This window comes from Lonchura striata, chromosome 7, assembly GCF_046129695.1.
Source record: "Lonchura striata isolate bLonStr1 chromosome 7, bLonStr1.mat, whole genome shotgun sequence".
In the NCBI taxonomy this organism is placed as follows: domain Eukaryota; kingdom Metazoa; phylum Chordata; class Aves; order Passeriformes; family Estrildidae; genus Lonchura; species Lonchura striata.
Window position 1 is genome coordinate 18,510,497 of NC_134609.1, and position 26,783 is coordinate 18,537,279.

The following is a 26,783-nucleotide window of genomic DNA, read 5'->3' on the forward strand; positions in this document are numbered from 1 at the left end:
GACAGATGTGTTAAGAGCTACCCCAGTAAATACTGGCCCAGTAGTACTGCACTGCTCCCATTCTAACCCATCTCCTTGGGCTGCTGTGTTCACTCACTTTTTAAGCTGTCCAGCAGCAGAGGCAGGAGAGCCTGCTGCAGGAACACTGCTCCTGCAAACCTTGTTTCCTGAGGTCAGTGGTGGCACCAGACCTGAAGTTCACCCAGAAGTGTCTGAGTGCTACTGAAACCAGTCAGCTCACCTATCTGCTTGCCAGGCATGAGGAGACAGTGCACACTCTGAACACACATTATGTGTGACACCACGCTGACCATCAGTCCTAGAGCTGCAAGAGCTGCTCAGTGATTGTGAGGCTTTCCAGGGAACAGCTAATACAATCTTGCCCTGCTCCTAAGCTGCCTTCTACCTATCAGCTACTGGCCATGATCAGAGATGGAGTCTCTGGACCTCAGGGCTCTGTACAATCCATTCAGACCATCACCTCTGCTCTTTGTGGTGATATTGTTTGCATACTAATCTTACTCAGTTGCCAAAATGGGATCATGGTTGTGATGGCAATCAGTGTTCACTGTGTGGCACTGGCACAAGTAAAGGAGAGAGCTCCTTTAGAACAGAAGTTCTTCAGGATATCATAATTCCTACCTCCATCTCTCAGCAGCTCTGAGCCATATGTCTAAAAATAACATCACTCTTGAAAACATTCCTGCTCTTTTGTGTGTGATGTTGCTTCTTATATTTCTTTATCTAGAAATAAACTCATTTTCTTCCGTGGGATTTGTGGCCTAGTCAGATTAAAAAAATCTTTCTCCTTTAGGCTTTTTCTGCTTTCTATTTTGTGATGAACTTTTTGAACCTGACCAGTGAACCAAAACCCCTTGCTCTGAACAAAGTGACCAGCACCATTGAGACCTTCTGTGCCCGGCCTTGGCAAGAGGTGAGCCATGCTTGTTGCAGTAGATTGGGGCTCCTGATATTTTTCTGTGGGATAAATGGCTGGGATTAATCTCCAGAGCAAGATGGGGAAGATCCCCCCAGCATCTGCAGCGGATGCTCAGGCACAAGCTGGAGCAGTGGGAAGGTGTGTTTAACAGTCTGGTGATTGCCTCCTTCCCTAGGTGAAGACAGCCTATCACAACATCAAAGAAAAGTACCTGAGTGAGTACTGCTTCTCTGGAGTCTACATCCTCTCTCTCCTGGAAAATGGCTATGAGTTCACTGAAAACAACTGGCAAATGGTCCACTTCCTTGGAAAGGTGTGTTTCGTGGAGGGGAGGGCTCTACCCCAGCAGTTCTCTGCAGCCTCTGCCACACAGCCTGGCCCTTTATCCCGAGGGTGCCACTGCTCAGGTAATGCCATAGGCAGCCTCTCAGCACTGATTCTGCTCTTCTGTTTCAGATTGACAGCAGTGATGCAGGTTGGACCCTGGGCTACATGCTGAACCTGACCAACATGATCCCTGCAGAGGAGCCAGCTGGGCCCCCCCTCTCCCACGGCAGCTACGTGGGGCTGATGGTGCTGTGCTCCCTTGTGCTGGTGTCTGTGCTCCTGTTTGCCTGGCTTCTCCTCCACAAGCCCAAGTGCCTGCAGAAGGGGATTGTTTAGGAAGAACCTGAAGGGGAGAGGAGCCGTGTCATCCTGGTTGCTCAGGGCTAGGAGACCCCAGCAGAGCAGGCTGTACTGCAGAGTCCCTCTCACTGAAGCCTCTGACTGTAAAACAAGGGCATTTATTTCTTCTGAATCACACTTGCACTGACAGACGTTGGGACATCAGGCTCGCCACCTTCTCTGCCAAGGACAGACAAGCTCCTGTCCCCTCCTTGAATGGGTTGTACTTTCATTCAAGGAAACTTTGCTGCTTGTTGGTTTCTGCCTTGTGCACAGCATTATAAAGAGAAAAGTGGCAGCAATCTTTGGGAGCCAGTGCTCCTGCAAGGGTTATCTCAGGGTCACACATCCCACTGAGCTCTTGGGAGCTATCACGTCCAGGGTGATCAGCTCCTTCTCTGCTGAAGCTGTTCCAAGAGCCCTTTCTGCACCAGCACACCCCTGCTCACCTCCCCGCGCCCTGAGCTCTAGCAGCCCTACAGCTGGGTACAGCTCCTGCACCTGGCTGGCCCTGAAGGTGGGTCAGGCTCTCAAATGCCACTCTGGGAAAAGAAGGGATGAGGAGGAAGAAGCTGAGCGTGCTTGTGGTCATCAGCCCTTAGCTGGGCTCTGTCGGCTGTCAGCTCCTTTTGCAGGTGGCAAAATGCCTTTTTCCCACGTCTTCCTGATGTTGTTGCTGGACCAAAGCTGGCTCACTGTTGCACTGAGCCATTCCCATGTCCCTAAGGTACATCAAGCCACAAGTTCCCAAATAGGAATTGCTGCTTTTTATAGGAAGAGCTTGTGTTGGCCCAGGTTCCTTGGCCAGTAGTGATTGTCTATGCCTGCAGGGACTCTGGTGGGACCAGTGTGCCCTCAGGTATAACCCACTAAAGCAATCCAGGGTCACTGTGCTGGTAACACAGCAGCCTCCAGTCTAGGGAAAGTGTTTATTAGTTAATGTTGCTGTAGGCAGCTGGCAGCAGTTAAACAGCATGAGTATGCACAGATTGAACCACTCTTTCCACCAGCAAATTAGTGGAGATTTGCCTTTCCTTTCCTCCTAGCACAGACTTATCCTATGGCCACAAGACCCAGGGCTTGTGATGCACATACTGCAGCCCACACAAGTAGGACGATGCCACTGATTGAGTTTAAGATCACTTTCGTCCATGTTTCCATTTCTTTGTCCAAAAAAAGAGAGGTAAGTCAGAAATCCATTTTTGTAAAAACACTCAGAAACCACTGGTGCCTGTCTACCTCCCACAAAATCTCAGAAATCTCTTCTCCTAATGACCTGTAAATGTGGAGGCAAAAAGAAAGCAGATATTGTAGAGGAGAAGGCACAGCAAAGACAGATCTCTTTCCCCAAGCAGAGGTGTAGGCAGTGTGGAAGGGGTCAGGATTTGCAACCCAAACAATGCTTTCTCCTTTAGGCAAGCACAGAAACAGAGCTCTCCCTGTCTGTCCCTCTGCATAGTCCAGGCTGGAAAATGTCACCCAGTTATTTCTACTTCATGCCTGAAAGTAGAAGCCCTAATATATTGAAGGACCTAAAAGTAAGGGGAAAATATACCCTGTCCTAAGATCTTTGGGCAGATCATTGTTCTTCCAAAAACCTGTGTCTTATTTTTGCTCTGAATTAGGTGGCTTCAGCTTCTGTTGGATCTTGTTCTGCCCATTTCCAAAAGACTGAGTAACTCTGCTATTAAAATCCCTTTTTCCTCAGTGGTGCTTGCAAGTTGTCATTATATCATATTAAAGAGATTGGTTTTCAATCTGTAAAGTGGTCTCTGCAGATATCACTTGCAGCTCTCAACTCCACTTCTTTTAAAAGTTGTACATCTTTCTGAAACCTGGACGCCAAAGTTTTCAGCAGGTAGTTGAGTCACTAATAGCGTATATATCTGGTTTTGATTTATGCTTTATGTAACCCATTCATATATTTCTGGTCTAGGTCTGTTCACATAACAGAAAGTTTTTCAGCTTTTGAGTCTAGCTGGACTATTACAACTTTTTTCCCAGTCATGGCATTTCAGAACAGCCTCTGTCTCACATCCTACATCAGTGTCTCTCAATATGAGCTATTTTTCCTTCTGTGTGGCTCCACTGAAGCACATATTATTCAAAGAATATTGCCCCAAGCAGATTATCCAGTTCAATCTGCAAATGATGTTTCACCAGCTGTGAGTCCGCTGACCAGTTTTTGTTTATCTGCAAATACGCTGCAATGTCAGAATTCAGCTAGGGATGCAGCCTTCCTTCTGTTGTTTGCAGCAAAGACAGGTAGATGAGAGATGAGCAGCAGGCTTTGGCCATGGCTGGAAGGCATGCAGGAGAAATGTGTGATCAGAGCTGCTTGTGCTGCCCAGACACCTCATCTGCAGCACACCCCATCCATCACGTGCCACCTTCCTTGCATAGGAGCCTTTGTAGCAGAGCAGAGGCCCTGGAGAAGCTCCCAGGTGAGCTGGTGCATCCGTCCTTCCTATGAACAGCCTGGCAACCTGCAGAGTGGCAGCTCCTCTCCCGAGACCTCCTTGGGGATCTGGCAGCTGCTCAGTTGTGTCCATGATGAGAACTGGTAGATCCATTAAGACATGTCAGAAATTGATGTAAAAACTTCATGTGGAAGTTGGTGTAGAAAGGAAGCTTGTTCCAGTCTGCTCTTCTTGTCCCTGCTTAAGGATTTTTGTGAAAGGAAAATGTCAAATATCTGGGAGAAGAGCTTTTACAATATTTTGTATCTTCATTGCAAGTCCCATAGCATTAATACTGTTATCTCCTGATTTTGGAGCCAGGTGAGTAGCTGGCATCTTCACTTACTCCTCCTGTCTTAATTATCTCACTTTTTGGCTTGAGATTTGGGGGGGTTTAAGCTTTAAATATGATTTGAGTGCAACAAAAAGGCCTGAACTAAGATAGATGCAAAATATGTTACAATATTTTTAAACCTTATGACTTTTAGACCCTATTCATAAATCAATCTCTACAGGATAAGAACTTCTAAGGTGACAACATTCCAGTTGAGCAGCCTGAGGCTCCAGGAATTGGTTGACTGAAGGCATCCTGTCAGGGTCATGTCACTGCCTGGTAGTGAACATTCACAGAACGGCCTATGATTGTTTTCTCTACATTTCTCCTGATATTGCAGGACTTTATTCATGGAGGCTACTCAAAATCCTTGGTCAAAGAGCTCAAGTTTATGAACATTCATTTCTTTGCTTCTGTGTTGCATCTGATCCAGCTGTATTCAACTCAAATGTGTATTCCAGAGCCACCCAACATGTACATGAAGACCATTAATGATAGTGAAGAGAGTTTCCAAATATGCCAATAATAATGTATAATTTCTCTTGTTAATACAGTTGATCTGCCTCAGTGATAATTATCTATGCCTTATTTCTAATTTGATAGCTTCTGGCTTTCATTTCTAGACACTTCCTGCTTTACCAATTTGCTTTTCCTGGGTAAAAAGCATCTTTTGACATCACATGTTCCTGTATTACATATTTACTCACTATTCAGCTCTGCTGCACTGCCAAGACCCTAGACCTTGGTCTCTCCTGAAGAGAGAATTCTCCTGGACTCCTAGGAAGCTCTGAGATGTGCTGCAGCAAGGTGGGATGAGCGTCTCTGCTTTGGGTTCAAATGTTGATTGGTCCCTTTTTGGGGAGATTCCTTGCAGAAGGAGTTGATAGCTTTTCAGGGTGCAAGAGCAGCCTGGTCTCGCTATGAGGGGACTGATAACCTCTGTGAGCTCTGCTATATTCAGCTGAGTGTCAAGTGCAGGGCAAAACGATTGGAACTTGTCAGAAGAGAGCCTGCAGCATCCTCACCTCTTGCAGGAAAACTGTTCCCCACCACAGGCTCTAAGTACCTTTCACTCTTCTCCCTGATAAAGCTGCCTCTCCTCTGTGCACAGGCTACAGCAGATTTCTCCAGCCCTACAGCAAAGCACAGTGGGGCCTCCACTTGGAAGAAAGCTCTCAGAAGTGAGGCCATCACCTCTGCACTGGAAGGCTGATTTGAAGTGTTGGCACTGGCCAGGGCTTCCCAGTTTCTCCCAGAGCAGTTCTGGGCCGGATGTGTGCCCCTTCCTTCTCCACCCCAATTCTTCCCATGCTCTGTGCCAGGCAGGATGTGCAGGCTCTGCAGGGCTGCCAGCTTTGTCACAGGCTCAACAGCCTGTTCAGGAGGGACTGGGGAGAGCACACTGAGGACAACAGCCCCTGCCACCCAGGCCATGTGTTTTCTTTCCGTGGCCCAACCCTGAAGAAATGGATCTTTGTTTTGATGCACACACAAGCCTCTGTATGCTTATCATAATAAAGACTTCTGAACTGATGCCAGAAAAGTTTTCATGCTCTATTCCAGAAGATGGGAGTTTGCCAGTAGTGGAATGGAGTTTCTGGCACTAAACATGGAAAAGTCCTGAGATGTGATTTCCTCTCTTGCCAGTTCCTTGATGCTCTCCTAGGTCAGCTCTGAAGTTGCCGGTGTATGGGTAGCATCCCCTCCTGGTAGAGAAATGCACTGTGGTTTTTCCCAGTCTCTGGGCACCTCACAAGGGTTGCCTCACTCCTGGGAAGGCTGCTAGTGCTGAAACCACATCTTTCTTTGCCTTAGCTTCATCGTGACCTGCTCAAAGCAGTTTGCTCTCCCAAGCTGTGAACTGGCCAGAAGCAGTCCTCTGTTCTCAGTTTCCCTCTCCCTCCCCCAGACAGCCCCATTGGCATGGTGCTGGCACTGCAGCCCACCTTCCCAGCCCTCCAGGCAGGTGAAGAACAGTGGGCCTGTGCCCCTCGCTCACAGGGCTGCGGGTCTCCATGTGCAGCCACAGCCACAGTCTGCCAAAGCAAACAATGCTTGTCACAGTTGTTATTTTTCTTTCAGCATGAACTCCCCACAGTTCTCTCATTCTTATGGCTATTAGCTTGAACTTTCCTCAGATTTTCCAATCTTCCTCTGTTAACAATATGGCTAGAACTAAAGTGAGCCCATCAGATGCAGTATTTCCCTGGTCAGTTCCAGCAGAATCAGCTCCTTGCCGCCTGTGCCCATCAGCAATGCAAAGGTGGGGAGACAGGGCTTGTATTCACATTCCTCTCACTCTCACCACAGTGGCACAGAGCATTCCTTCTCCCCTTCTTTCTCCCACTGCCTCCAGGTCTCTCCATTTTTGAACATCTGGGTGGGGGGTGGGGGAGTGTATGATGCATCCCAGATGTATTTGCCATATTTTCCAAATGAAGTTTTTATTTACTTCCTTCACTGTTTCTAAGTCCTAATGTCTTCTATTGTTTGTTTCTGCTTTCATCAGTGTTTTCAAACATGTCCAAATTTATTATTGTCATTTTCCTAGAATGTATAAAGGCCATGCTAGGTCATATCAAGCAGACAGTTCATTGGCACTCATTTCCAGCTGAGGATTTAGAGGGACAGTTAGGGAAACAGCACAATCCTTTTCTTCTACTCATCAGGGGCTTAGGAAATTTGTGATCAAATTATTACTTCAAGATCTGATAACTGCAGGTGACCCTGTTCTCTATGAATTCATCTTATCCTCTTTTGCATTTAACTTTCAGTTTTGATGATGTAATTTTAGAGTGTCTTTTGTGCAAAACTATTCCCTTTTGTATGTTTTAAACCTGCTGCCTGATAAGAGGCTGCCTCCATCCCTGTGCTATGGATAACACTGACTAACTCTCCAGACCTAGTAGTGTGTGTGATGTGTTCTCCACCCACATGAGATTTTGCCCATGGCTCCTTTTTAGGTTCTAATGCTCTGGCATTTCTTTTTTTACTGTTGTTTCTCACATCCGTGTTGCTTGCCTCCATAGGAAAGTGAGAGCTTTCCTCATGTGTCCCTTGGCAGCACTGCAGTTCCAACTCTGCCACTACTGTCCCAGGCTACTGAAAGCAGCCTAGGAAGGGAAAGGGGAGGGTGAAACTGGCCAAACATGGGGTTTGCACTATTTTACTATAGCCCTGCCTAGCACTCTCTGGCTGCCAAGTAACACTGGGTAGTGCTGGAAACCTGCCAACAACTCTTTCACATGGCCTTCATTGCTGAAGCCTGGGGAAAGAGCAGCTCCACGGGAACCCAGCAGCCCTGGGAGCAGGGCTGTGAAGGAGGTGAAAGCATTTCCCACTGCTGTTGTGGGCTGCCAGTTTTGCAAAATACCACCAGACACGTCTTGCTGTAGAGACAAGAACTGTCCTACCATACCCATGCTCTCCTTGCCACGGCTTCAGCTACTTTGCCTTGGTTTCTGGCATGTGCTGGGAGAAGCTGTCCCCTCCAGCACTGACTCTTGTTAGCTAGCTACAGATGGGTGCAATGCCATTCCTGCTGCTGAACGTGTGCTGCTTTCACACTAGCTGGCAAGCAGGGATATGGGGGGATGACACTTACCTAGGAGAAGGTACCAATATGGTTACTACTATCTCTATGTATCATATTTTTCTTTTTATGTTCATGTCTTCAAAAGGATATTTTTGGGGTTAAGAGGAAACTGTGTAGGTGGGGCAGAAGACCAAGAAGGCAAAGGGTCAAGGAGAGAAATGACCACTATGATGGTGCTGGGAATGTTGGATATGAGAAAGTCTGAATAAGCCAAGTTGTGAGCAGGCAATCCATGTGCCTTGACCACCAGCCTGCACCGTTTGTATCAGAGGCTATCAACAGCAGCTAGAGGCTATAAACAGGGGAGTCCCTGGTTTTACCCCTGCTTTTCCTGGAAAATTGAGGTAGAAAGACAGCACCCCAAGAAGACATGAAAAACAGGTAGGAAAGCACTGGGAGAGAATGCTTTGCTGGGTGAAGCAACCCTTGACACAGAAATTAGAGCAATGCATCACAGATCCACCTCAAGGCTGGAGGGAAAGCAAATGTTTGGTATGGCACTGAGTATCCTGGGCAGCCCACTATTGATGGCCAGAGGAGCTTTCTCTCTAGCATGGCCCGGATAGAGCAGAATAGCATCTTCATGTTATCAAAGGGAGCCTTTCGCTTGGCCTGCCCCATGATGGTAAATTTTTCAGTTATTTGTGTTCATGTTTGGTCTCTGTGTCAGGGTTGTCCTAGTAAATACCTCTGTCAGAGCCACTGGGCTGCTGGAGTTTAGCCTTGTGGGGCAAGGCTGCCTCTGGCAGTGGGTAGAGCGGAGACCATGAGGTGTCTGCTGCCCACTGGGATAAGCAGAGGGGTGGAGAGGAACCAGCTTCCTCTATATCCATTAACAGATTTTGTTAGCAGACAGCGGGACATTTTAATTCGTCTTTGCGCAGTTATGCAATGTCCTCCTGCCCAGCGCCTGTCAGAACTCTTTCTCATGCCCCCTCCCAGAGCAGGGTGGAGTGATAGCAGATTTTCCCAGCGGAGCTCTCCGTGATGGTTGCTGCTCGGCAGACAACATCGCACGCTGCTCGGCAGACAACATCGCACGCTGCTCTGCCCTCTCCTGCACCGTCCCGGCTCGGCAGTTCGGGCAGCCAGCTGTGGCGAGGGCGATGCAGTGCCTGCCTCTGTTTGTCCCGGGAGCGATGGGATCGCCGGCGCGCAGGGCCGGGCAGAGGGGCCGACTGGCCCGAGCAGCCCGCGGCGGTGCCTCCTCCGCTTCCCCAGGAGAGGGGGCAGGAGAGGAGGCGCGGTCCGGGACCGGGCTCCGGGCTCCGGGGAGGAGCGGCGGGAGCTGCCGCGCCGGGCAGGGCTGCGGGACGCGTGCGGGCAGCGAGGCCGCCCCGGCGCTGTCCCCATCCCCCCGGCTCCTGCCCCAGGAGGAGGCTCGGTGACGGGCAGCCCCCCGCCCGCCGGCCCCTCTCCTCTCCTCTCTTTTCCCCCGCCCGCCGCTCCCCGAGCGCTTGGCAGCCCCGACGCCCTCCGCAGCCAGTTTTCCAGCCCTGCGCTTCTTCTGCGGTGACAGCCAGTGGCTGCGGGGCCCTGTTTGCTGTCCAGTTAATAAGTGAGCTGGAGCGGGGGAAACTCCGCGGCCGGAGGAGCGCGGGCTCGCCGGGGGCCGGGCGGGCGGGCGGGGGGAGCATTCCTGCGCCGCGGGGCCCCGGCGCGCCCGCTCCCGCCGCCCCCCGCCCGCAGGTGCAGGGGGCTGGCACTCGGCAGCTGGAAAGAGCTGGTTGGAGTTTGCACTTTAAGCTCCCGGCGGGGAGGGAGCCGAGGCTGGGAGCTGGTCCGGGCGCCCAGCGCCGCGGGAGGATGGCGCGGTGGCTGCGGCCCCTGGTAGGAGCCCTGCTCCTGCTCGAGGGGGCGGCCGCCCTCAGCTTCCTCCACCATCGCTACGAGGAGCTGGTGCAGGCCCTGTTCCGCGTGCAGAGCCAGTGCCCCTACGTCACCCGCATCTACAGCATCGGCCGCAGCGTCGAGGGCCGGCACCTCTACGTGCTGGAGTTCAGCGACTACCCGGGCATCCACGAGCCCCGTGAGTACGGGGGACGGGGACAGCGGCTCGGAGCGGACGGGCTCCGCTGGCACACTGCCTGCCACGCGGCGTGCTGGGGCGCCGGGCGGGGGTGTCTGCCTTTCCCGGCAGGACTCCCGGCACTGCCCAGGGTCTCCGCCAGGGACCCCGCAGCCAGCCCAGGGACCCCGCAGCCAGCCCAGGGACCCCGCAGCCAGCCCAGGGACGGCTCGCCCAGCCCGCACACATGCACCGTGCCATGCCCTGTGCTTGCGGGAGCTGCAGCGGGGCCCAGGCGCGTACTTTGGACGGAGCTCCGAGTTTTCAAATCAATCTAATGCGAGAACGCAGGCGAGGCCATCCCAGCACCCCTGCCCTACCACACTCCCTCCCAAAATAGTGTTGTTCAGGCGAGGAGAGCAGCAGCCACCCTCTGCCCTGTGCTGCTGGGTGGTGACAGGACGGAAAGTGTTCGGCCCTTCCTCCTCCAGAAGGCAAAGCCAGGAGGACAGCAAGCGGGGACCCCGGCAGAGAGGGCGCTGGGCTTCTCCAGCCCCCCAGCCCCGTGGGCAGCGCAGCCCCATGACAGGCGGACTCGGGGATCTCCACCTGCTGCCACGTGGCCCTGCGGAACCTTGGCAGCAATGGCCCTTGAGCTGCTGCCTGTGCAGCTTGGAGATGCTGCCGAGCCAGACCTTGCTGGCAGCCAGGTGCCCTGGGCGGGCTGAGGAGAGCAGCTGCCTCTGCAGGCTGGGGGCTGCACACAGGGCTCCCTCGCATCCCTGCCTTGTGTCCCTGAGCTGCGGATAAGGACAGAGCTGTCTGCAGGATCTTTTCCCTTTCCAGGTCCGAGTTGATGTGGTTAAACGCAGGGGCTGGTAAGTGCAGGCAGCCTAGTCACACGGACAGCTGACTGCAAGGCTGCAGGGGTGTGCAGAACCTGTGCCCCCCTCAGTGGAGCAGCCCCCACAAATCCCACAGCACTCCATGTCTAGCAGCACTGCACTGAGGGCATACTGCTCCAGTCCTGTGGCTGTAGTATCATTTTCAGGAATGCCAGGAGGTGGAATGGGAGGCTTCCCACCTTGACTACCTCTGTGACAGCCCTGTTCAGTGCTGGGAAACCTGTGTGGCACTGAGGGCATCTGGGGTACCTCTACAGTACATCAAGGGCTGATTGAAAGCACGGAGTGAGCAAAGGGCACTGGCAATGCACCATTGGATTTTAGACTTGCAGAACCACATGAAAGCAAGGAAGGGCTGTAGGAGATGACTCAGATCTCCCCTGCCTCAGGCAGGCAGCATGGACCTGTGGCTCTGCTTGTAGCATGGGCCACTGTCAGGCTGGCACTTTCAGCTTGTAGCATGAGGAATTTAGGAAACTGTGGGTTTCCTTGAAGGACATGGAAAGTAACTCTGAAAAGCAAGATCAGAGTCAATGGGCTTACATGCAGTAATTAGAGTTTGTGTATCCATATGCATAAAGTTTAGGGGTGTGCATACTGAAAAAGGCTGACAAATCCTGTTGCAGACTCAAACAAAGCAGAGAATCCTTGCTGAAACCTTATTTTTTTAAAGGCTGCACATATGCCCGAGATTTTTCTGTATTTTTAATAACTGGATTATCTAACAAAGTCAGTTTTCATGTCCCTGAAATCTAGCAAGATCAAAATATGTTGCTCACCTCTGGTGTCTTGCACTGAAACACAGCAGTCAAAAAACATGGAAAAGCAAAATTTTTAGCTAATACAATAATTATTTTTTTTTTAAAGGCACTGGGGCTTTTGCAAGCATCAGCTCACAATCTGGGGATGTGATGCCTTTTACCCCAGGGATCCTGATAGACTTTAAGGCTGCACATGGTGCCACTGCAAGTCTGATCCCTACTGGTGTCCAGAAAGCTCATGGTGCAAGGGGAGTCTCAAGATCTGGCAAGCCAGCATTTACAACAACACCCTTTTTTTTCCTGACTCTTTCATGTGACAGTCAGACTCCCTTTTTAACTTAATTCCCCTGTTGTCTTTCGTTCCACCAATGCTGGCTTCAGCCTGCAATGTGACATTTTATTTTCCCACAAGTAACTGCTTTAAAAGGCGTCTGGGAAAGCACAACCTGTCTCTCACATGTCCTGCCTCTCCTTCAGCAAAGCAGCAAGTCCTGTTCCAGGCACTGTCTGCCTGTGGTCTCCAAGTCTGTATTTTGAGACCTTATTTTAGAAAAGTCAGTGGCAAGAGACCTTTTTGGTCATACTGGAGCTGCCTGAAGGACAATTTGATCCATATTCAGCTCAGCTGCTGAAGGTTTCTCCAGGGTCTTTTCCCTTGAGGGTGAGGAAGACCTTAACCTTGACCTTGGAGGCAAGTAAAGGGGAAGGAGACATGCAGACATGAGAATGAGCCATGCTGGTGAGAGGCACTGAGAGCAAATGTAGAAGAGCAGAGGTGGGAGAAATGGTCTGTCCCCTCCACTGCCACCTACCACAGAGCTGTGAGGCCCTGGCAGCCCAGCGCAATCCTGTCAGTGCTCCCTGCTCCTTTTGTGCTGCCTTTCACCAAACCAAGACCAAACCACCATCAAATACTCTTCCTGTGTGCTCCAAAGGCCCAAAGCAACCTGGAGGAGAGTCTGAGCTGCTCCCAAAGTGCTGTGGCAAAATGAAGCAGAGCCCATATGAGAAATGTGCCACTCTCCCTGAGGTTTGCATTTCCCAAGGGAAAGGTCATTTTAGACCAGTTCTTGGGTGTCCCTTGGGCTTCTCTGGGGCTCCCTGTGGTAGGCATTTGCTCTTCCCCCCTGTTCCAGCCCTGGCTGATGGCGTCACTCTCTTGCTCTCTCCAGTGGAGCCGGAGTTCAAGTATGTTGGGAACATGCATGGGAACGAGGTGCTGGGCCGTGAGCTGCTGCTGCAGCTCTCTGAGTTCCTGTGCGAGGAGTACCGCCGGGGCAACGAGCGGATCACGCGCCTCATCCACGACACGCGCATCCACATCATGCCCTCCATGAACCCCGACGGGTACGAAGTGGCTGCCAAACAGGTACCAGGCAGTGATCATCTCCTCCACATGGGTAGGGGCAGAAAGCCCTTCAAATCCCTTTGGGATCCTCTTCACTGCAGCTAGAAGGAGAGGGAATCCTTTCTTTTCATGCCCTGCCAAATTTGTCCCTGTCAACTGCTGTCACTGCTTCTCACCTCCCAACCAAGGGCTCATGCTGTGTGTCCTGTTACTGGTGTCCTTGACAGCTGATGGAGAAGACTTCCCATACCTGTCTTACCCTCCTTAGAACTTATTTGTCACAGAAGGGTCACTGCAAATGTACTGCCCTAGACTGGGAAAATGACAGCTAAATGCCACTGTCATAAGCAGGCAGAGACATGAGAGATGGGGGGTAGAAATAAGCCCCTTATTCCTCCTGAAAAAAAATCACCCATTTCTTTGTGCTTCTAGACCTCAGGGAGGTTCCAGCTAAAGCAAATTGTTTATTTGTCTTGTGGCTTACTCTGTCTCCCTGAAAAATGAAGATATTGTTATTGATTTTCCCTGTCGGTACCAATACTCCGTATTGCCCTGCCAGCAATAACACATGTTGTAACTCATAGGCACTGAAGTGCTTTTACAGTCTCTGCTTCTCTGATGCCCAACCTGACTGCACCCTGCCTGCACAGGACTCACCCCTGTGATGCACCTTTGCTCCACAGGGCCCAGACAGCAACGGGTACTTGACAGGGAGGAACAATGCCAATGGAGTGGACTTGAACCGCAACTTCCCTGACCTCAACACGCTCATGTACTACAGCAGGGAAATCAGCGGGCCAAATCACCACATCCCACTGCCTGACAACTGGAAAAGCCAGGTACCAGTCTGGGATACCGTGAGGGCTAGAGCATGCTCTGAGAGTGTCTCAGCATGCAAGCAAATACTCTGTCCTTTGGCTTGCACTGTGCTTGTTTCCTTCTCTGAGACTTCTGCCTGCAGAGAAATGATGCAATCCTGGTCCCATATCACAGCTTTCCCCTCTGCCAGGAGAGGTTGACATCACAACCAGCTTGAGGGAGCAGGCTGCAGTGCACAGGGCAGAGGAGGTGACACATGCTGTGCCTCAGGTTTTGGGGTTGTTCTGGGGAGCTGCTTTGTGTATCAGGGCAGTTGGTGGAGAACAAAGGAAGCTGCAAGAGCTGCAGCAGACACGTTGCAGGACAGAGTCTGACATGGTCAAACACACCACAGCCTGGCATGGAGCAGCAGCTGGCACAGAGGTCTCTTCTCCCTGTCTCCTTCTCTCTTCTCCTTACAGGTGGAGCCAGAGACATTGGCTGTGATCCAGTGGATCAGCAGCTACAACTTTGTGCTCTCGGCCAATCTGCACGGTGGAGCAGTGGTGGCAAATTACCCCTATGACAAGTCCCAGGATCAGCGGTTCAGGAGCCACCGGCGCACGGTCAACACGCCTACCCCCGATGACAAGTTGTTTCAGAAGGTGAGCACGGCCACGCTGGGCAAGGACATTCCCTGGCAGGGTGCAGAGTGAGAGCTGGATGGGAGCTCTGGTCACTGCATCATGCAGGAGTTGAGCCAAGAAACGTGTTGGAAATAATCATTAGCAGACTACAGCATTTCTGCCAGCCACTGGCTCAGGAGCCAGGTCAGGGCAGTCCCACCCTGTGAGCCAGTCCCACCACAGGGACAGGCCAGTCTTAACCCTCAGGGGCCCCCTCCTTGTCCATGCTGTGCTTGGTTTCCCCATAACCCAAATACCATTGGTATACTCAATAACAACCCGCTCTTCCAAATCTGGAAGCTGCACTCAGCTTTGCCATACCATCTTAGAATGCATAGGGATTTTTCCTAGAGAGGTAACTGGGGCCTGCTGATACCAGGATAAGGGAGGTGGGTGCCCAGCAGGGGCTTATAGATGGCGAAGAATAAAAACTACAAAAAATAGCAAGAGTTCCAGGAGTATAAGCAGACATCAGGGAATGCATCAGTCTGTGCTGTTGATCCTGTTAGTGCTAGCTGAAGCTCGTGGTATTTTCTTTATTATCCCAGAAAACAGTCATTCAGTTATTGCTTCCATTAGGAAATATCCAGCACAAGAAAGATGTAAGTCTGCCTCAGAACAGTTAATGAGAAAAATAAGTCCAAGCTGGAGTTCAGCCTTCTCTGGAAGCAGAATCTGCAGGGCCTTGTCAGGACCTCCTGGGATCACGGCTGTGCTTAGACCCAGATGTAAAGAGGCTGCAGTCTAGGGCGTAGGCTAATGATACCCACATGGTCTCAGGACTCAGAAATGTAGAGAAGTAACTGTTTTCCTGCTGACAGAATGACATTACACTGGAATCTGAACCATAATATAAGGGTATAGAGTTTGCCTTAGAAAAGGCAAATGCCAGTCTCTTAAACTGTGTCTTACGCAAAGTTTGGATGCAGCAGCCCAGTTTTAGCCCTGCCTTCATGTCTAAAAATAAACAGTAATCTTAATAAGGGCAACAAAAAAGTCATTGCTAGAACCAGAAGTTGCCCAGACTCTTTCCTAATTGAAATTCCCCCAGTATGTATCTGGCATTTGCCAGGACTGATACTGGTTACTCTTCTTCAGATATCCTTTTCCTCTGTTAGTGACATTTGCTGTGTGGGTCCAAGTGTCCCTGCGTAGGTCCAGCGCCCTCTGCTCACCCTCTTCCCTTCTTCTCCATAGGAGCAGGGCAGAAGCCCTTTTGCTATCAACAAGCTTCCAGCTTGCTAGGTTACTGCTCTTCCTCCTTCACCTTTATCTGCATACATCTTGTAGAGGTCCTGGGCACCTCGTGTTGTATTTTGTGGCAGGAAAATGCAGGAACTCTGTCCTGTCTGACTTCCCTCCCGTGCTCCTCAGCAAAGGAGGGAGCATGTTTTGTCCAGAGCCAGGCAGGTTCTCCAGCCGTGCGTGACCACTGGCTGCTCTCCCCCTAGCTGGCCAAGACCTACTCATATGCCCACAGCTGGATGCACCGGGGCTGGAACTGTGGGGACTACTTTGCTGATGGCATCACAAATGGGGCATCCTGGTACTCGCTCAGCAAAGGTAAGGGCTGGCCAGTGAGCACCCCCCACAGCAAAAAGAAGTGAAGAGATAGACAAGAAACCTCAGGACAGGATGGGTTGGGGAAGGACTGTGGCAATAGGATTGTGCCTATTACTAGACACCATTCTGGTGTTTGTATCTCAAATCAGGAAATGGCTTGGGAAGGAGCCACAGAAATAGCTAAGGTCTGCAGAGACCTTCATCCTATGTGCTTCTAGACAAAGGAAACATTAATCTGTTAGTGTATTTGAAAATCCTACAGTGTAATTCCATCAAAACCCAAAACTGTGACCAAAGGGAAGGCAGCTGCTAGTTCCTGAAAAATTTCATTTAAAAAGGCACAATGAGGAAACTAAAAAATTAACACAGAAGACTAGACAAAAGAATGAAGAGGAACTGGAATATATATATAGGCCCTCTGTGGTACCCAACTTCCCTGGGCTTCTGAAGGCAGGTTGATGAATGATCCAGCTGTCCAGCTGAGAGTTGGCAGCTACAAGGAGAGGGCTACATGGGTGGAGAAGGCTCTAGTTGCACTGTCATGCAGGGAAGAGGCTGCACCTGTGGTGCAGAGAAGGAGAGTGAGATGGTTCTGGTCAAAGAAAGACAGGTCAGAATGATGGGACATAAGAATAGGAAGGGAGCCATGCCCTGGCCATAGGCTATTCTTTTCCAGGCATGCAGGACTTCAATTACCTCTACACCAACTGCTTTGAAATCACCCTGGAGCTAAGCTGCAATAAGTTTCCCCCCGAGGAGGACCTGGAGAGGCAGTGGATGGCCAACCGGGAGGCCCTTGTGGCTTTCATCGAAGAGGTAAAGGGACAGTCCTGAGACCTACACCCTTCTGCAGATCCCCATGGGCCCTGGTGGTAGGTGCCTAGTAGGCACCAGGAGTGGAAGGGAGTTGGCTATGGAGATCATGGGGTGCTCTTGTTGGTGGCCTTTGGGGAAGCTGTTGTGTCCTAGACTGGCTCTGGTGGGGACAACCAGGATCACCAAGGGTACAGGAAAAGGAAGGGTCGTCCCCAAAGCTCTGCCTTGCTTGGCAATACCCTCTTGAGCAAAGGACGGGCCTTGACCCATCCGTCTGTCTCCCTCCCTGCAGGTTCACCAGGGCATCAAAGGAATGGTGTCAGATGAGAACAACAATGGCATTCCAGGAGCAGTGATTTCTGTCCAGGGAATCAGCCATGACATCACTTCTGGTGGGTTGTCGATCTGCTTACGCGTCTGAATATGTGAGTGAAGCTAGCAGGCAAGGCTATAATGTGGGAGGCCATCATGGTTTGCTTCCCAAAGACAGTAGAGAAATATGACATCACTTGAGAAATATGACTTATCCTTATCCTTGACTTGGGTGGGCTTAGGAAAGACAGAGGCGAGAAATGGAATGCAAACCTTCAGAAACTCAGCTCCTATTTTATCTGGGAGGGACAATTGACAATATACTCAAGCCTGTAAGTATCTGCAAAGAGTTGAAATAGATGATAGCAAAGAACAATGAAAAAGGAAAGAATTGAAAGACTGGAAGTTCATGCCAGACAAGTTTAGACTGAGAATTAAGTGCCACTTTCCCATTATCCAAGTTGTGGCTGTTTCTCCCCTGCTGGCCAATTTTAACCTTTCCATGAACACCCTCCTCGAAGCAGACCGAACGTTATGGACTGCCTGCAGAAAGTAGCTGACATTACAGCTCTTCAGAGGTCAGACTATGAAATCATTACAGCTCCTCCTGGCTATAGGTCTGTGAGTCAGTTACACTAATATTTGGCACTTATTATGCCAACCTGCATGGGAAAGGGGACTGTGGAAAAAATCACAGAATCGCAGAAGAGCTGGCTGTCAAGAGCCCTCTGAATTCATCTGTCCATCTTGGAGCAAGATTTTCCCCAGAATTGGCTCTCTCCAGCCAATTCTCACTGAGCCCAAGGATGGATATAACTGCTGCCCTGTGCCAGGGCTCTACCACATTCAGGTGAAGCTGTGCTCCTAGATCCACCCTGAAGAAATTTGCATTTCCCATCCAGTTACATAGATGGATTATACTCAGATTTCCAAACTAATCCATAATGTGGTGTTATTTCACTGTTGGTCATTCCCTGTCCCTAAGCACACCAGAGCACAGTCTGTCCAATTGCTTTTGGGGCTTTCTTATGCAGGGAATCGGGGAGCAGCTGAGCTTATGAGCAACTAAAACCTGCTAACCCCAATGTGGCAAAATTGTGCATGGCAGGAATTAGATTGTGCTATGCATAAGGAGTCAGACTGGAGCTGTGATTGTCCTTAGGTCTGCTGTCATCTGACTGGTGAGTGCTCAGCTTTTCTGCCCCTCTACACAGGCACAGCCAATGCTGCTTTACAGTCCTCTTTCATTTGGCTTTTACTTGCAGACTGACCTCTCGTCCATGGCACTAATGAGGCACCACTTGCAGTGTACCAATGTGAATCCATCCTTGAGGTAGCCAGCAGATATTGGAAAAAAAATTCTAGGTTTTGAAGGCTGTACATCCTAGAGGAAGTAACTCAGCAAGAATTACTGGTATGACTTTTGCTTAGCTATGTGAGCATCCTGAATGCTTTCTTTTCCTACCTTGTGTTCCAGGTGATATGGGAGATTATTTCCGGCTGCTGCTGCCTGGCACTTACACTGTCACAGCCTCTGCAGAGGGCTACCAGCCCCTGACAGTCACAACAACAGTGGGCCCAGCTGCACCTTCATTGGTGAGTCAGGCTGCATAGTCACAAGGGTTTCTCAAAATATCTTCTCCCCAGGGAGAAAGAAATGTGGTGAAGGATGTCTAGTGAGCAGCAGAGAAAGGAGATAGGATGTAGAGCATTTCCCGTGGCTATAGGTTGTCTGTTTTGGCAGACAAGGTTCTAAACAACTCACAGCAGGAGCAGAGTGAAGACAATGCCATGTGCCTTTCAATTCCTTACTGAGGCCTTGCAGCTGCACTGGGCTCCCATACCAGCTCCTGTGTCCTTCTGCCTCTTGGCCATGGGAGAGCTCCTGGCTGGCTGGCATTGCTGCTCTTCAGCTCTCCCTCCATCCTCTTCACTTTCCAGGATGAGATGATGTGGAGACAGCATCTGTTCCCTGAGGTCCATTTATCCTCCTAACTTTGTGGGTTTCAGCATTCTGCTGTCATCTGCATTCTGCCTGGGACCAAACATGTTATCAAACTCACAGCAAGAGGCTGAAGTCTGCCTTTCTTTTTGCTGAGAGCACTGAAGACAAATGGGAACTGAGTGCCAACAAAGAACAGCCAAGCACCTTCAGGAAATGAAGTGTTCTTGACACTGGTGTGTCTCCTACAGTGCCTTTCTGAGGGCTGGCTGGACAACTAGAAATTGGTTGTAAAAAGAGTGGGTGGTGATCCCTGCCCCTGCTCTTGCCCTGTGAACATGGTGGAACTACATTTGCAGGCTCCTCAAAACACCAGCAGGACCTCTCGCCGCCCCCCCCCATGTCTGTGGGATCCTGACACATCATTTGCTTCACTGTACGTACACTGGTCAGGCTCTGCTGTAAATACACTGTGGTTGTTCTCCCACCTTCCATCGCTTCATCCCACTCTGCCCAGCCTCTGAAATTCCTCCAGAGCTGCCCTCTCCTCAGGATCAGAAACCTTCTAATTTTCATACTAAATTTATTTATGGTTAGTTTATGCCTATGTGTTCTTATGCCAATGTTGTGCTTTAAATAACTCCTTTCTTCCCTGGTATATTTATAGGGAGCTGTCAAGCCCAGTCTTTTGTTTTGCTAGGTTAAGCACCCAGCTCTTTGGGTTTCCTTTTTAAAACAGATTTTCTTTTTACGGTGTTACTGCGGAAGACTGATTTGTTCCATGATGGTCTGAGTTTTGCATATCTCCTCTCACAGCAGCCCTCCTGTTCCCATTTCTGCAACACCTCCCATACTCACTGTTCACCCCTTCCCTCCCCCAAGAAGCCCATGCAGCTCCATTCCCGTTTCACTTTTCTATATGGCCTCTCCATTCCCCATTTATCTAATGCTGTGCTTTGCACACTCCCTGTCCTCTTCTCCCACTTGTACCTGCTTGTGTGACTGTAGTGGATGGAGATTTCTTTCCCAGAATTGTTTTGCCTGGGTCCACTGGCAAAGGGCTGGTTGCTGAAAAACTGATGAAGCTGGCAAGATGCAATTGAAAAAGAACTGTCTGTCTTAAACCATCCTGCGGTATTAAATACTCACAGAGATGCAAAGCAATGCTGTGTCTCTACTCTCCGGTGAGAAAAGGAGAATAAAGAACAATAGCTCAGTCCCTTGCCATTTACAGCTCGTCTTCCAAACCATCCTAGGACATCACATTGCCACAGGAGTAACTCTGCATAAGAAATATAGTTCATTGTCAGTACATTTTCCACAGGAGGAAAAAATTTTACAGCTGCTTTAAGAACTGAGTTCCTTTAACAATGGCTGAGACCCCTTGTTGTTTGACTTGGTCCTAGGGTCAGCTTTGAAGGCAGAGGCAGCTCCTGCAGACCCCTGAGCCAGCAGGGCACACACACGGTGTTAAATGCAGTGATCTTTCTTCTTTCTCCAGGTGCATTTCCAGCTCAAACAAGAAGTAGTGAGGAAGCCTGTGGAGCGTAAAGCCTCAGGCACACGGATGAACAACAAAGCCCTTCAGAAGAAGGTGGTGCCAAGAGCCACCCGCCGGGGGACCCAAAGATGAGGACAGGTCATTTGGCTGAGAGCTGGGGAAGCCGTTTACATGAGGCCTGGCTGATGACTCCAGCCAGTGAACTTTCCAACAGTCCAGCATGAAACTCACCCAAATTATTAAATAAGGAAGTATTTAATCCCTGAGCAAATTGTGAAGTCATTCACAACAAAGTGTGCCTGGGCTACAGTTCCCTGGGCAATGTGTCTGTGTGTGCTGAGTTCTCCTGCACTTGCTCCATCTCAGAGAGCTCTGCTCCCTTTACTCCTGGACTGTTGCCACAGCCCATATTAAATGCCATTAGTGTATACCAGGGATAATGAATCCGAGCCTTGGTGTAAGCTGCACTCACAAACTGGGCACATGAACATTAGTCCTCTGGGTGCAAGTGTCATGCTTCTCCCTCAGATAAGGACACTTGCTGCCTGCAGATCCCAAAGCTAGGGGAAGGTCAGTTTTAGAGCAGGCAGTGATGTGAGCAGCTCTGAACACAGCTTGAACCATGTGCAGCACAGCTATTGCTGACTGGTAACTCTAGCAGGTGATGATTCAGTCATCTCTTGATCTTGATGTACAGATGAGACTTTCTAGTAGCTAGCTTGGATTATTTGTAGTCATCTTGAAATTATACCTGCTGGCAAAAGCCAAGTATTATCCTGTCTCCTTAAGTCTTCAGACCCAAACAAGATGGCTTGCTGAGGGGTTTGCTCTATCCAACCCAAACTATTATTCTGTGCACAGGAGCAACTAGGTGAGATCTGACAACTGGTGATAAGTAGAAGTCCAACCCAGGTTATTTGGATGTTCCTTTGAGACAAATATACTGAACCTTGGTTCAATATGCACTTGGGGAAGTGTGGATACTTGATGCCAGCAGTGCGCTGTGCAGGTACAGCATAAGCTGTGCAAGTTTTAATTAGGGTAGGAGAGAAAGGATCCATAGTTCAGTGAGGCAGGCTCAAAATGCTGTTTAGGCTGTGTGGGCAGGTTTGAAATGGCAGCAAGAGTAGAAACAAAACTGGTTATTTCCATGGTAAAAATATCTTAAGCAAGCAAAACCTTTCTAGCATTCTTCATTGAAAACAAATAATTCCAGAGGGATAAACAGTATGCCCCAGTGATTTCTTTTTATCTTGGGTGGTTATCCCAATAGACATCCCAATAGATCTCCACCATACAGCCATTGGTTACACCGTTTCTCTGTCTAAAGCCTGTAAAAAACGTCCCCCAAACATTTCTTTGCTTCCCCTCTTTTGTAAACATCATTTCTTGTGAGCAACCTGTACCACCCTACTGCAGACGCAATGTTCTGCACTTCACCCCTCACAGTCACATCCTCCTCTGTCTCTGCTACAAGATGCTGGTGGCATTTCCAGCATTAGCAGGACACACACACTCTTGTAGCTCTGCCTGCTAACAGAAGCTCTTTCTCTGCCATGCCTTTTCTTGCAAAGGCAGAGGAAACTGTCCCTTGCAGGTTAATTATACAGGCTGTTGCAAAAAAGTGCCCAGAATGGTAATGCTCTTAACAGTGCCTGTGAGTGATTTTTGGGCTGTAGAAACCAGTCAGAACTGGAGACACTGGCCAGTTCAGCAGTCACAGCCAAAGCTGAATTCCAATTCTTTTTTTTTTCCTTTTTTTTTTTCTTTTTTCTGAGGCAGAAAGAAATGAAAAAGCATGGCAAAGCTGAGATGCTCCAACTTCTGTGTGGTTTAACACCTCTTCCACTGGCCAAGCCCAGCAGCATAACTGCAGATGCTGGACCCTCCTGTTGGAAGCCACGTGTCAGTGCACATTCACCCAAGGGTTTTCATGGTGGACATGCAGGCAGGACGAGGGAGGGCACCCTGCATCCCACGGCCTGGCCACATGCAGCATTTAGAAGGGTCTGCTGTCACCAAGTGTCCAGCCCATGTGCAGGAAGATATTGCTGCCCCCAACTACAGCACTCTGCTGGCTGAGCTGACTGCTGACTTCTGAGGATGTGTATGAAGCTGAGAGCAAGAAAAGAGCTCCCAGGGAGCAGCCTTCAGCTGGCTATTTCAGCTGGGTGGTCTCTGGACAGGGTGATGCTGAGACCTGCCCCTGCTACCTGCATCCCAGCAGTGTCACAGGTCCTCTTGCTGAGCCTGCTGGCTGCAGGGTGCTCTCATGTTGCCCTCTTGTGGTCCTAAAAAATGTGGGACCGTCTCAATTCCACTTTCCAGGGCAGAGTCAGAGGAGGGAAACTCCTTCCCTAGAACAGGACAAGCATTCCAGGAGGCCACATCACTCACTTTTGCAGGCTGCTGTGGGGTTGGCAGTGCAGCAGAAAAATTAAGAGTCTCAGTCACAAGTATTTTCCCCTACAAAAGTGTTCCTGCAAGATACAACCCTCTGGAGGTCTCTCTCTCTGTGCTGGGATTTGTCCAGCTAATTCTCCTCCCAGCCCTGAATATTTTTGTGTTGAACAATTTGGTGGAGTTCCACTTGGCCGTGACTGAGCTCCCCACGTGAAAACATGGTTACAAAATGTTTCTGAGGCAGCATTTTTAAGCACACCCCTCAAAGGCTTGCCATGAGCTTCACCCCCAGTGTTGCAAGAAGTGTGGGCTAAAAAGGGCACAACCTTTGGATGCAATATCTGCAGGACAGGGACTTTTTAGCTTTTGAGGCTTCAGTCAAGGCAAAAATAGTTGTAAGGTTTGTGTCTGAAGACACACCAAACAGTCAATCTTGCCCATCTTCTCTGGGCCACTCGTGATTTTGTAAACCTCTTCCCCACACTATGTCCCTCTTCCAAGCTGAAGAGGCCCAGCCTACAGTTTTTTACTGTACAGTCTGTTCCCATGTCTCTGAGCATCCTTACCACCTGCCTCCAAACCTTCTTCCATTCTCTATTACCCTGAGATGAAAGGACCAGAACTGTGTGCAGACACTGGAAAACATTTAAACAAAGTGAAGCCAGGCCCAGGAAAGTGAACCAAAATTCTTATAAGCAAAGCTGTGAGGATCTTGGGCGAACCAGGAGGGCAGACAGAACTTGGCATGCAATACCTTCTCACTTCTGTAATTGTCATAGAAAAGGCAGAAAAGGGGAAATACAAATAAGTGAACTCAAAGAAAAATTAAGCAGCTTGGATGGGGATGTCAGCAGAGGAGAGTTGGTCACGGTAGCGACCTGAAAGGCTGCAGGAGGGATTGGGATGATGAAAAAAGCTCAAAACTTTCTTTGGCAGGCAAGAACAATAGAAATTTTGGGCCAGAGGACATCTAGAGCCCTGTGGCAGGGGCTGGTGTTCATTCTTCAGCACCAGTAAAGGGTCTACAAGCATCCACACCTGTAGGGAATAGAGCACCTGTGCAGCTTCAGGCTCCCTGCCCACGGCCTCGTGCCAAGGCAGCAGTGTGGGTCCCCACCTCAGGAGAACAGACGGGAATCGGCACCCAGCCTGTGCACGCACTAACACGACTCAGAGCCAGCATGCGACGGGTTCCGCTCACCCGCTCCTGGCTGGTGGCAAGTCAAGCTGAGATCTGTGTGGTTGCTATGGAGAACTGTAGCTAAATGCACAAACAAGTGCCAAACACTGGTAACTGCTCAGGAGGACTTAGAGACTCCGGGCTTTACAACGTGTTGCTGAGGGTTGGTATCCCTTGGGGCATGGAGGCTTTTTTTAGCCTGCCAGGAAATCCAGCGCGGGACCTACTATACTTGGTATGCCAGATCCTCTGTGATGCACAAACTGGCCCTCTCTGTCATGGATTTCTGCTGGGGAGCTATTTGTTTTTCTCCATCTTAATACTTTGGCATGATTTTACAATGTATCTAAGCAGCCAAGGAGGCTGCTAGCGGCAAAGCTGAGACTGCACCAGATGGACAGTGCAGACTCACGCGTTAACTGCTGCCAAAGCCAAAGCCGAGAAGGCAGCGAGATTCCCACCGGCGGCAGCGGGGAAGGGGAGCCCCGGCAGTGTGTGCGAGGCGGCAGCGCGCTGTGGGGAAGCACGAGAGGGTTGGCACAGGCAGATCCCTGCCGTGCTCCGCGCCGGGCTCCGGGGTGCTCTGCCGGCAGCCTGGCCCGGCGCACGGCGCGCGAGTGCCGTGTCCAGCCCGGGGGTGGCTGCACCGCACGTCCCGGCTGGGCACCGGCTGGGCACCGTGTCCCGCGGCGGGCTGGCCCCGTGGGCCGCCGGGGAAACGCGCCGCAGCCGCGGCCGAGCGGTGCTGCACAGGGCGAAGTCCCCACGTCACCCGAGCCCCGGGCTCCCCGGGCTGCGGGCCAGCCCCGCGGAGCAGCTCCGCCTTCCCGGCGGCACCACGCCGGGCCGGGCCGGGCGGAGGCGGCCGGGCGGCGGGGCGGGCGCTGGGGGCCGGGCCGGCCGGGGCCCGGGCGGGGCTGGGCGGGCGGAGGCGGGAGCGGGACCCCCGGGGTCGGAGCGGCCGCAGCGCCCGGAGCGGGCCGGGAGAAGGTAGGGACCCGCCGGAGCGGCCGGGGGGAGCCGGGCGCTCCCCGCCCGCCGCTGCCCGGCTCGGCCGCTGCCCCGCCGGCCTCCCCCCGTGCCGCGGCCGCCCCCGGCCTGCGCCTCCGCCGGGCCCGGCCCGGCCCGCGCCCCGCGCCCCGCCGGCGCCTCCCGCGCCCCGCTCCGGGCCCCGTGGCCGTGGGGGCTGCCTGTGCCGGGGGCTGCCTGTGCCCGGGGTTGCCCTGCGCCGGGGGCTGCCTGTGCCCGGGGCTGCCCTATGCTGGGAGCTGCCTGTGCCCGGGGCTGCCCTATGCTGGGAGCTGCCCTGTGCCCGGGGCTGCCCTATGCTGGGAGCTGCCCTGTGCCCGGGGCTGCCCTGTGCCGGGGGCTGCCTGTGCCCGGGGCTGCCCTATGCTGGGAGCTGCCCTGTGCCCGGGGCTGCCCTGTGCCGGGGGCTGCCTGTGCCCGGGGCTGCCCTATGCTGGGAGCTGCCCTGTGCCCGGGGCTGCCTGTGCCGGGGGCTGCCTGTGCCCGGGGCTGCCCTATGCTGGGAGCTGCCCTGTGCCCGGGGCTGCCCTGTGCTGGGAGCTGCCTGTGCCCGGGGCTGCCCTATGCCGGGGGCTGTCCTGGGCCGCGCTGCCCGGCCGTGGGGTGCCCCGAGCTCGGGGGTGCGCTCCCCTCGGGCCAGCCGCGCCGCGGCAGCGTGTGGCCCTCCAGCCCTGCGTGCCCAGCTGGGCGCTCGCTGTGCCCGTCCCACAGCACACACGCTGCCCTGGCAGCATTTGGGGCACCTGGGCAGCGTGGAGCAGCTGTGCGGTACCGCGGGAGCCGCCCTTTTGCACTTTGGGATTGTGGTCTCCTAAGCCGTGTCTGTTGAGGCAGTGGTAACCCGGGTGGTCGTCACTATACCGGCAGGTAGGCAGCTGATGGTAGCTGGTGTTGCCTGGACAGCTTGTTGCAGGAGAGCACCTGGCCCTTTAGAAATTCTGTGACCGTCCCGTAGTGGTTTGGCACCGGGAGTCTGGAGTTGCACACCCGTGAGGGTGGCACAGGTGGTTTTACACAGAGAGCAGAAGCTCAAGGCTGCAGCATTGTGCCTTTCCCGAGTGCTTCTCTGAGGGCATTCACTCGGTTCATGCCTGAAAAGAGAAACTTAAAAGAATTCCCTGTTTGTTTTCACTCTTACAAACACAAAACCCTCTTGCAACACTGTCAGCCTGTCCCCATTGCCTTGTACTTATGAGAGGTGAACTGGGGGTGTCTTCTCCAGTGGCCCTGCCAGGGGATGTAGGCTTGGGTCACCCTCAGAATACTCTGAGAGACAACTGCTGCTCCTCTGCTGTCCTTTTGCTGACCTTAAGTGGTACCTCAGCCGATTCTATCCTTGATGTAATTTGGCCTTTGGGTTCAAACATCTCTGCTGCTGTTCCTGCTGTTTGAAATTGTCTCTCCACTTCTGGCCTTTCATATCTCATTCTCCTTGCCATAGTACCTAGGAAATCTCTAGTTGTGTCATAGGCATAAACGTCTGCTTTGACATTTGTCATGATTCCATAACTTTCAGTTTCTTCTGAAAAGGCTTTCT

At 51.5% G+C, this 26,783-nt stretch overlaps 2 protein-coding genes across 2 annotated transcripts in view; both read left to right on the plus strand.

The window, feature by feature from the left end:
- Positions 1-7,300, plus strand: part of ENTPD1 (ectonucleoside triphosphate diphosphohydrolase 1) — a 33,321-nt gene extending 26,021 nt beyond the window's left edge. Inside the window, exons 8-10 of the mRNA XM_021536445.2 lie at positions 815-934; positions 1,116-1,253; positions 1,397-7,300. Of these exons, the coding sequence (XP_021392120.2) occupies positions 815-934; positions 1,116-1,253; positions 1,397-1,603 (465 nt within the window). The 3' untranslated portion in view covers positions 1,604-7,300. The remainder of the gene's footprint in view (positions 1-814; positions 935-1,115; positions 1,254-1,396) is intronic.
- Positions 7,301-9,612: 2,312 nt separating this feature from the next.
- On the plus strand, positions 9,613-20,900 carry CPN1 (carboxypeptidase N subunit 1). The gene is made up of 9 exons (XM_021536257.2): positions 9,613-10,023; positions 12,841-13,037; positions 13,700-13,855; positions 14,297-14,479; positions 15,952-16,063; positions 16,740-16,879; positions 17,172-17,271; positions 18,669-18,787; positions 20,635-20,900. The coding sequence occupies exons 1-9, from the start codon at positions 9,801-9,803 to the stop codon at positions 20,764-20,766; spliced, it is 1,362 nt and encodes a 453-aa protein (XP_021391932.1). The 5' UTR covers positions 9,613-9,800; the 3' UTR covers positions 20,767-20,900.
- Positions 20,901-26,783: the final 5,883 nt, after the last annotated feature.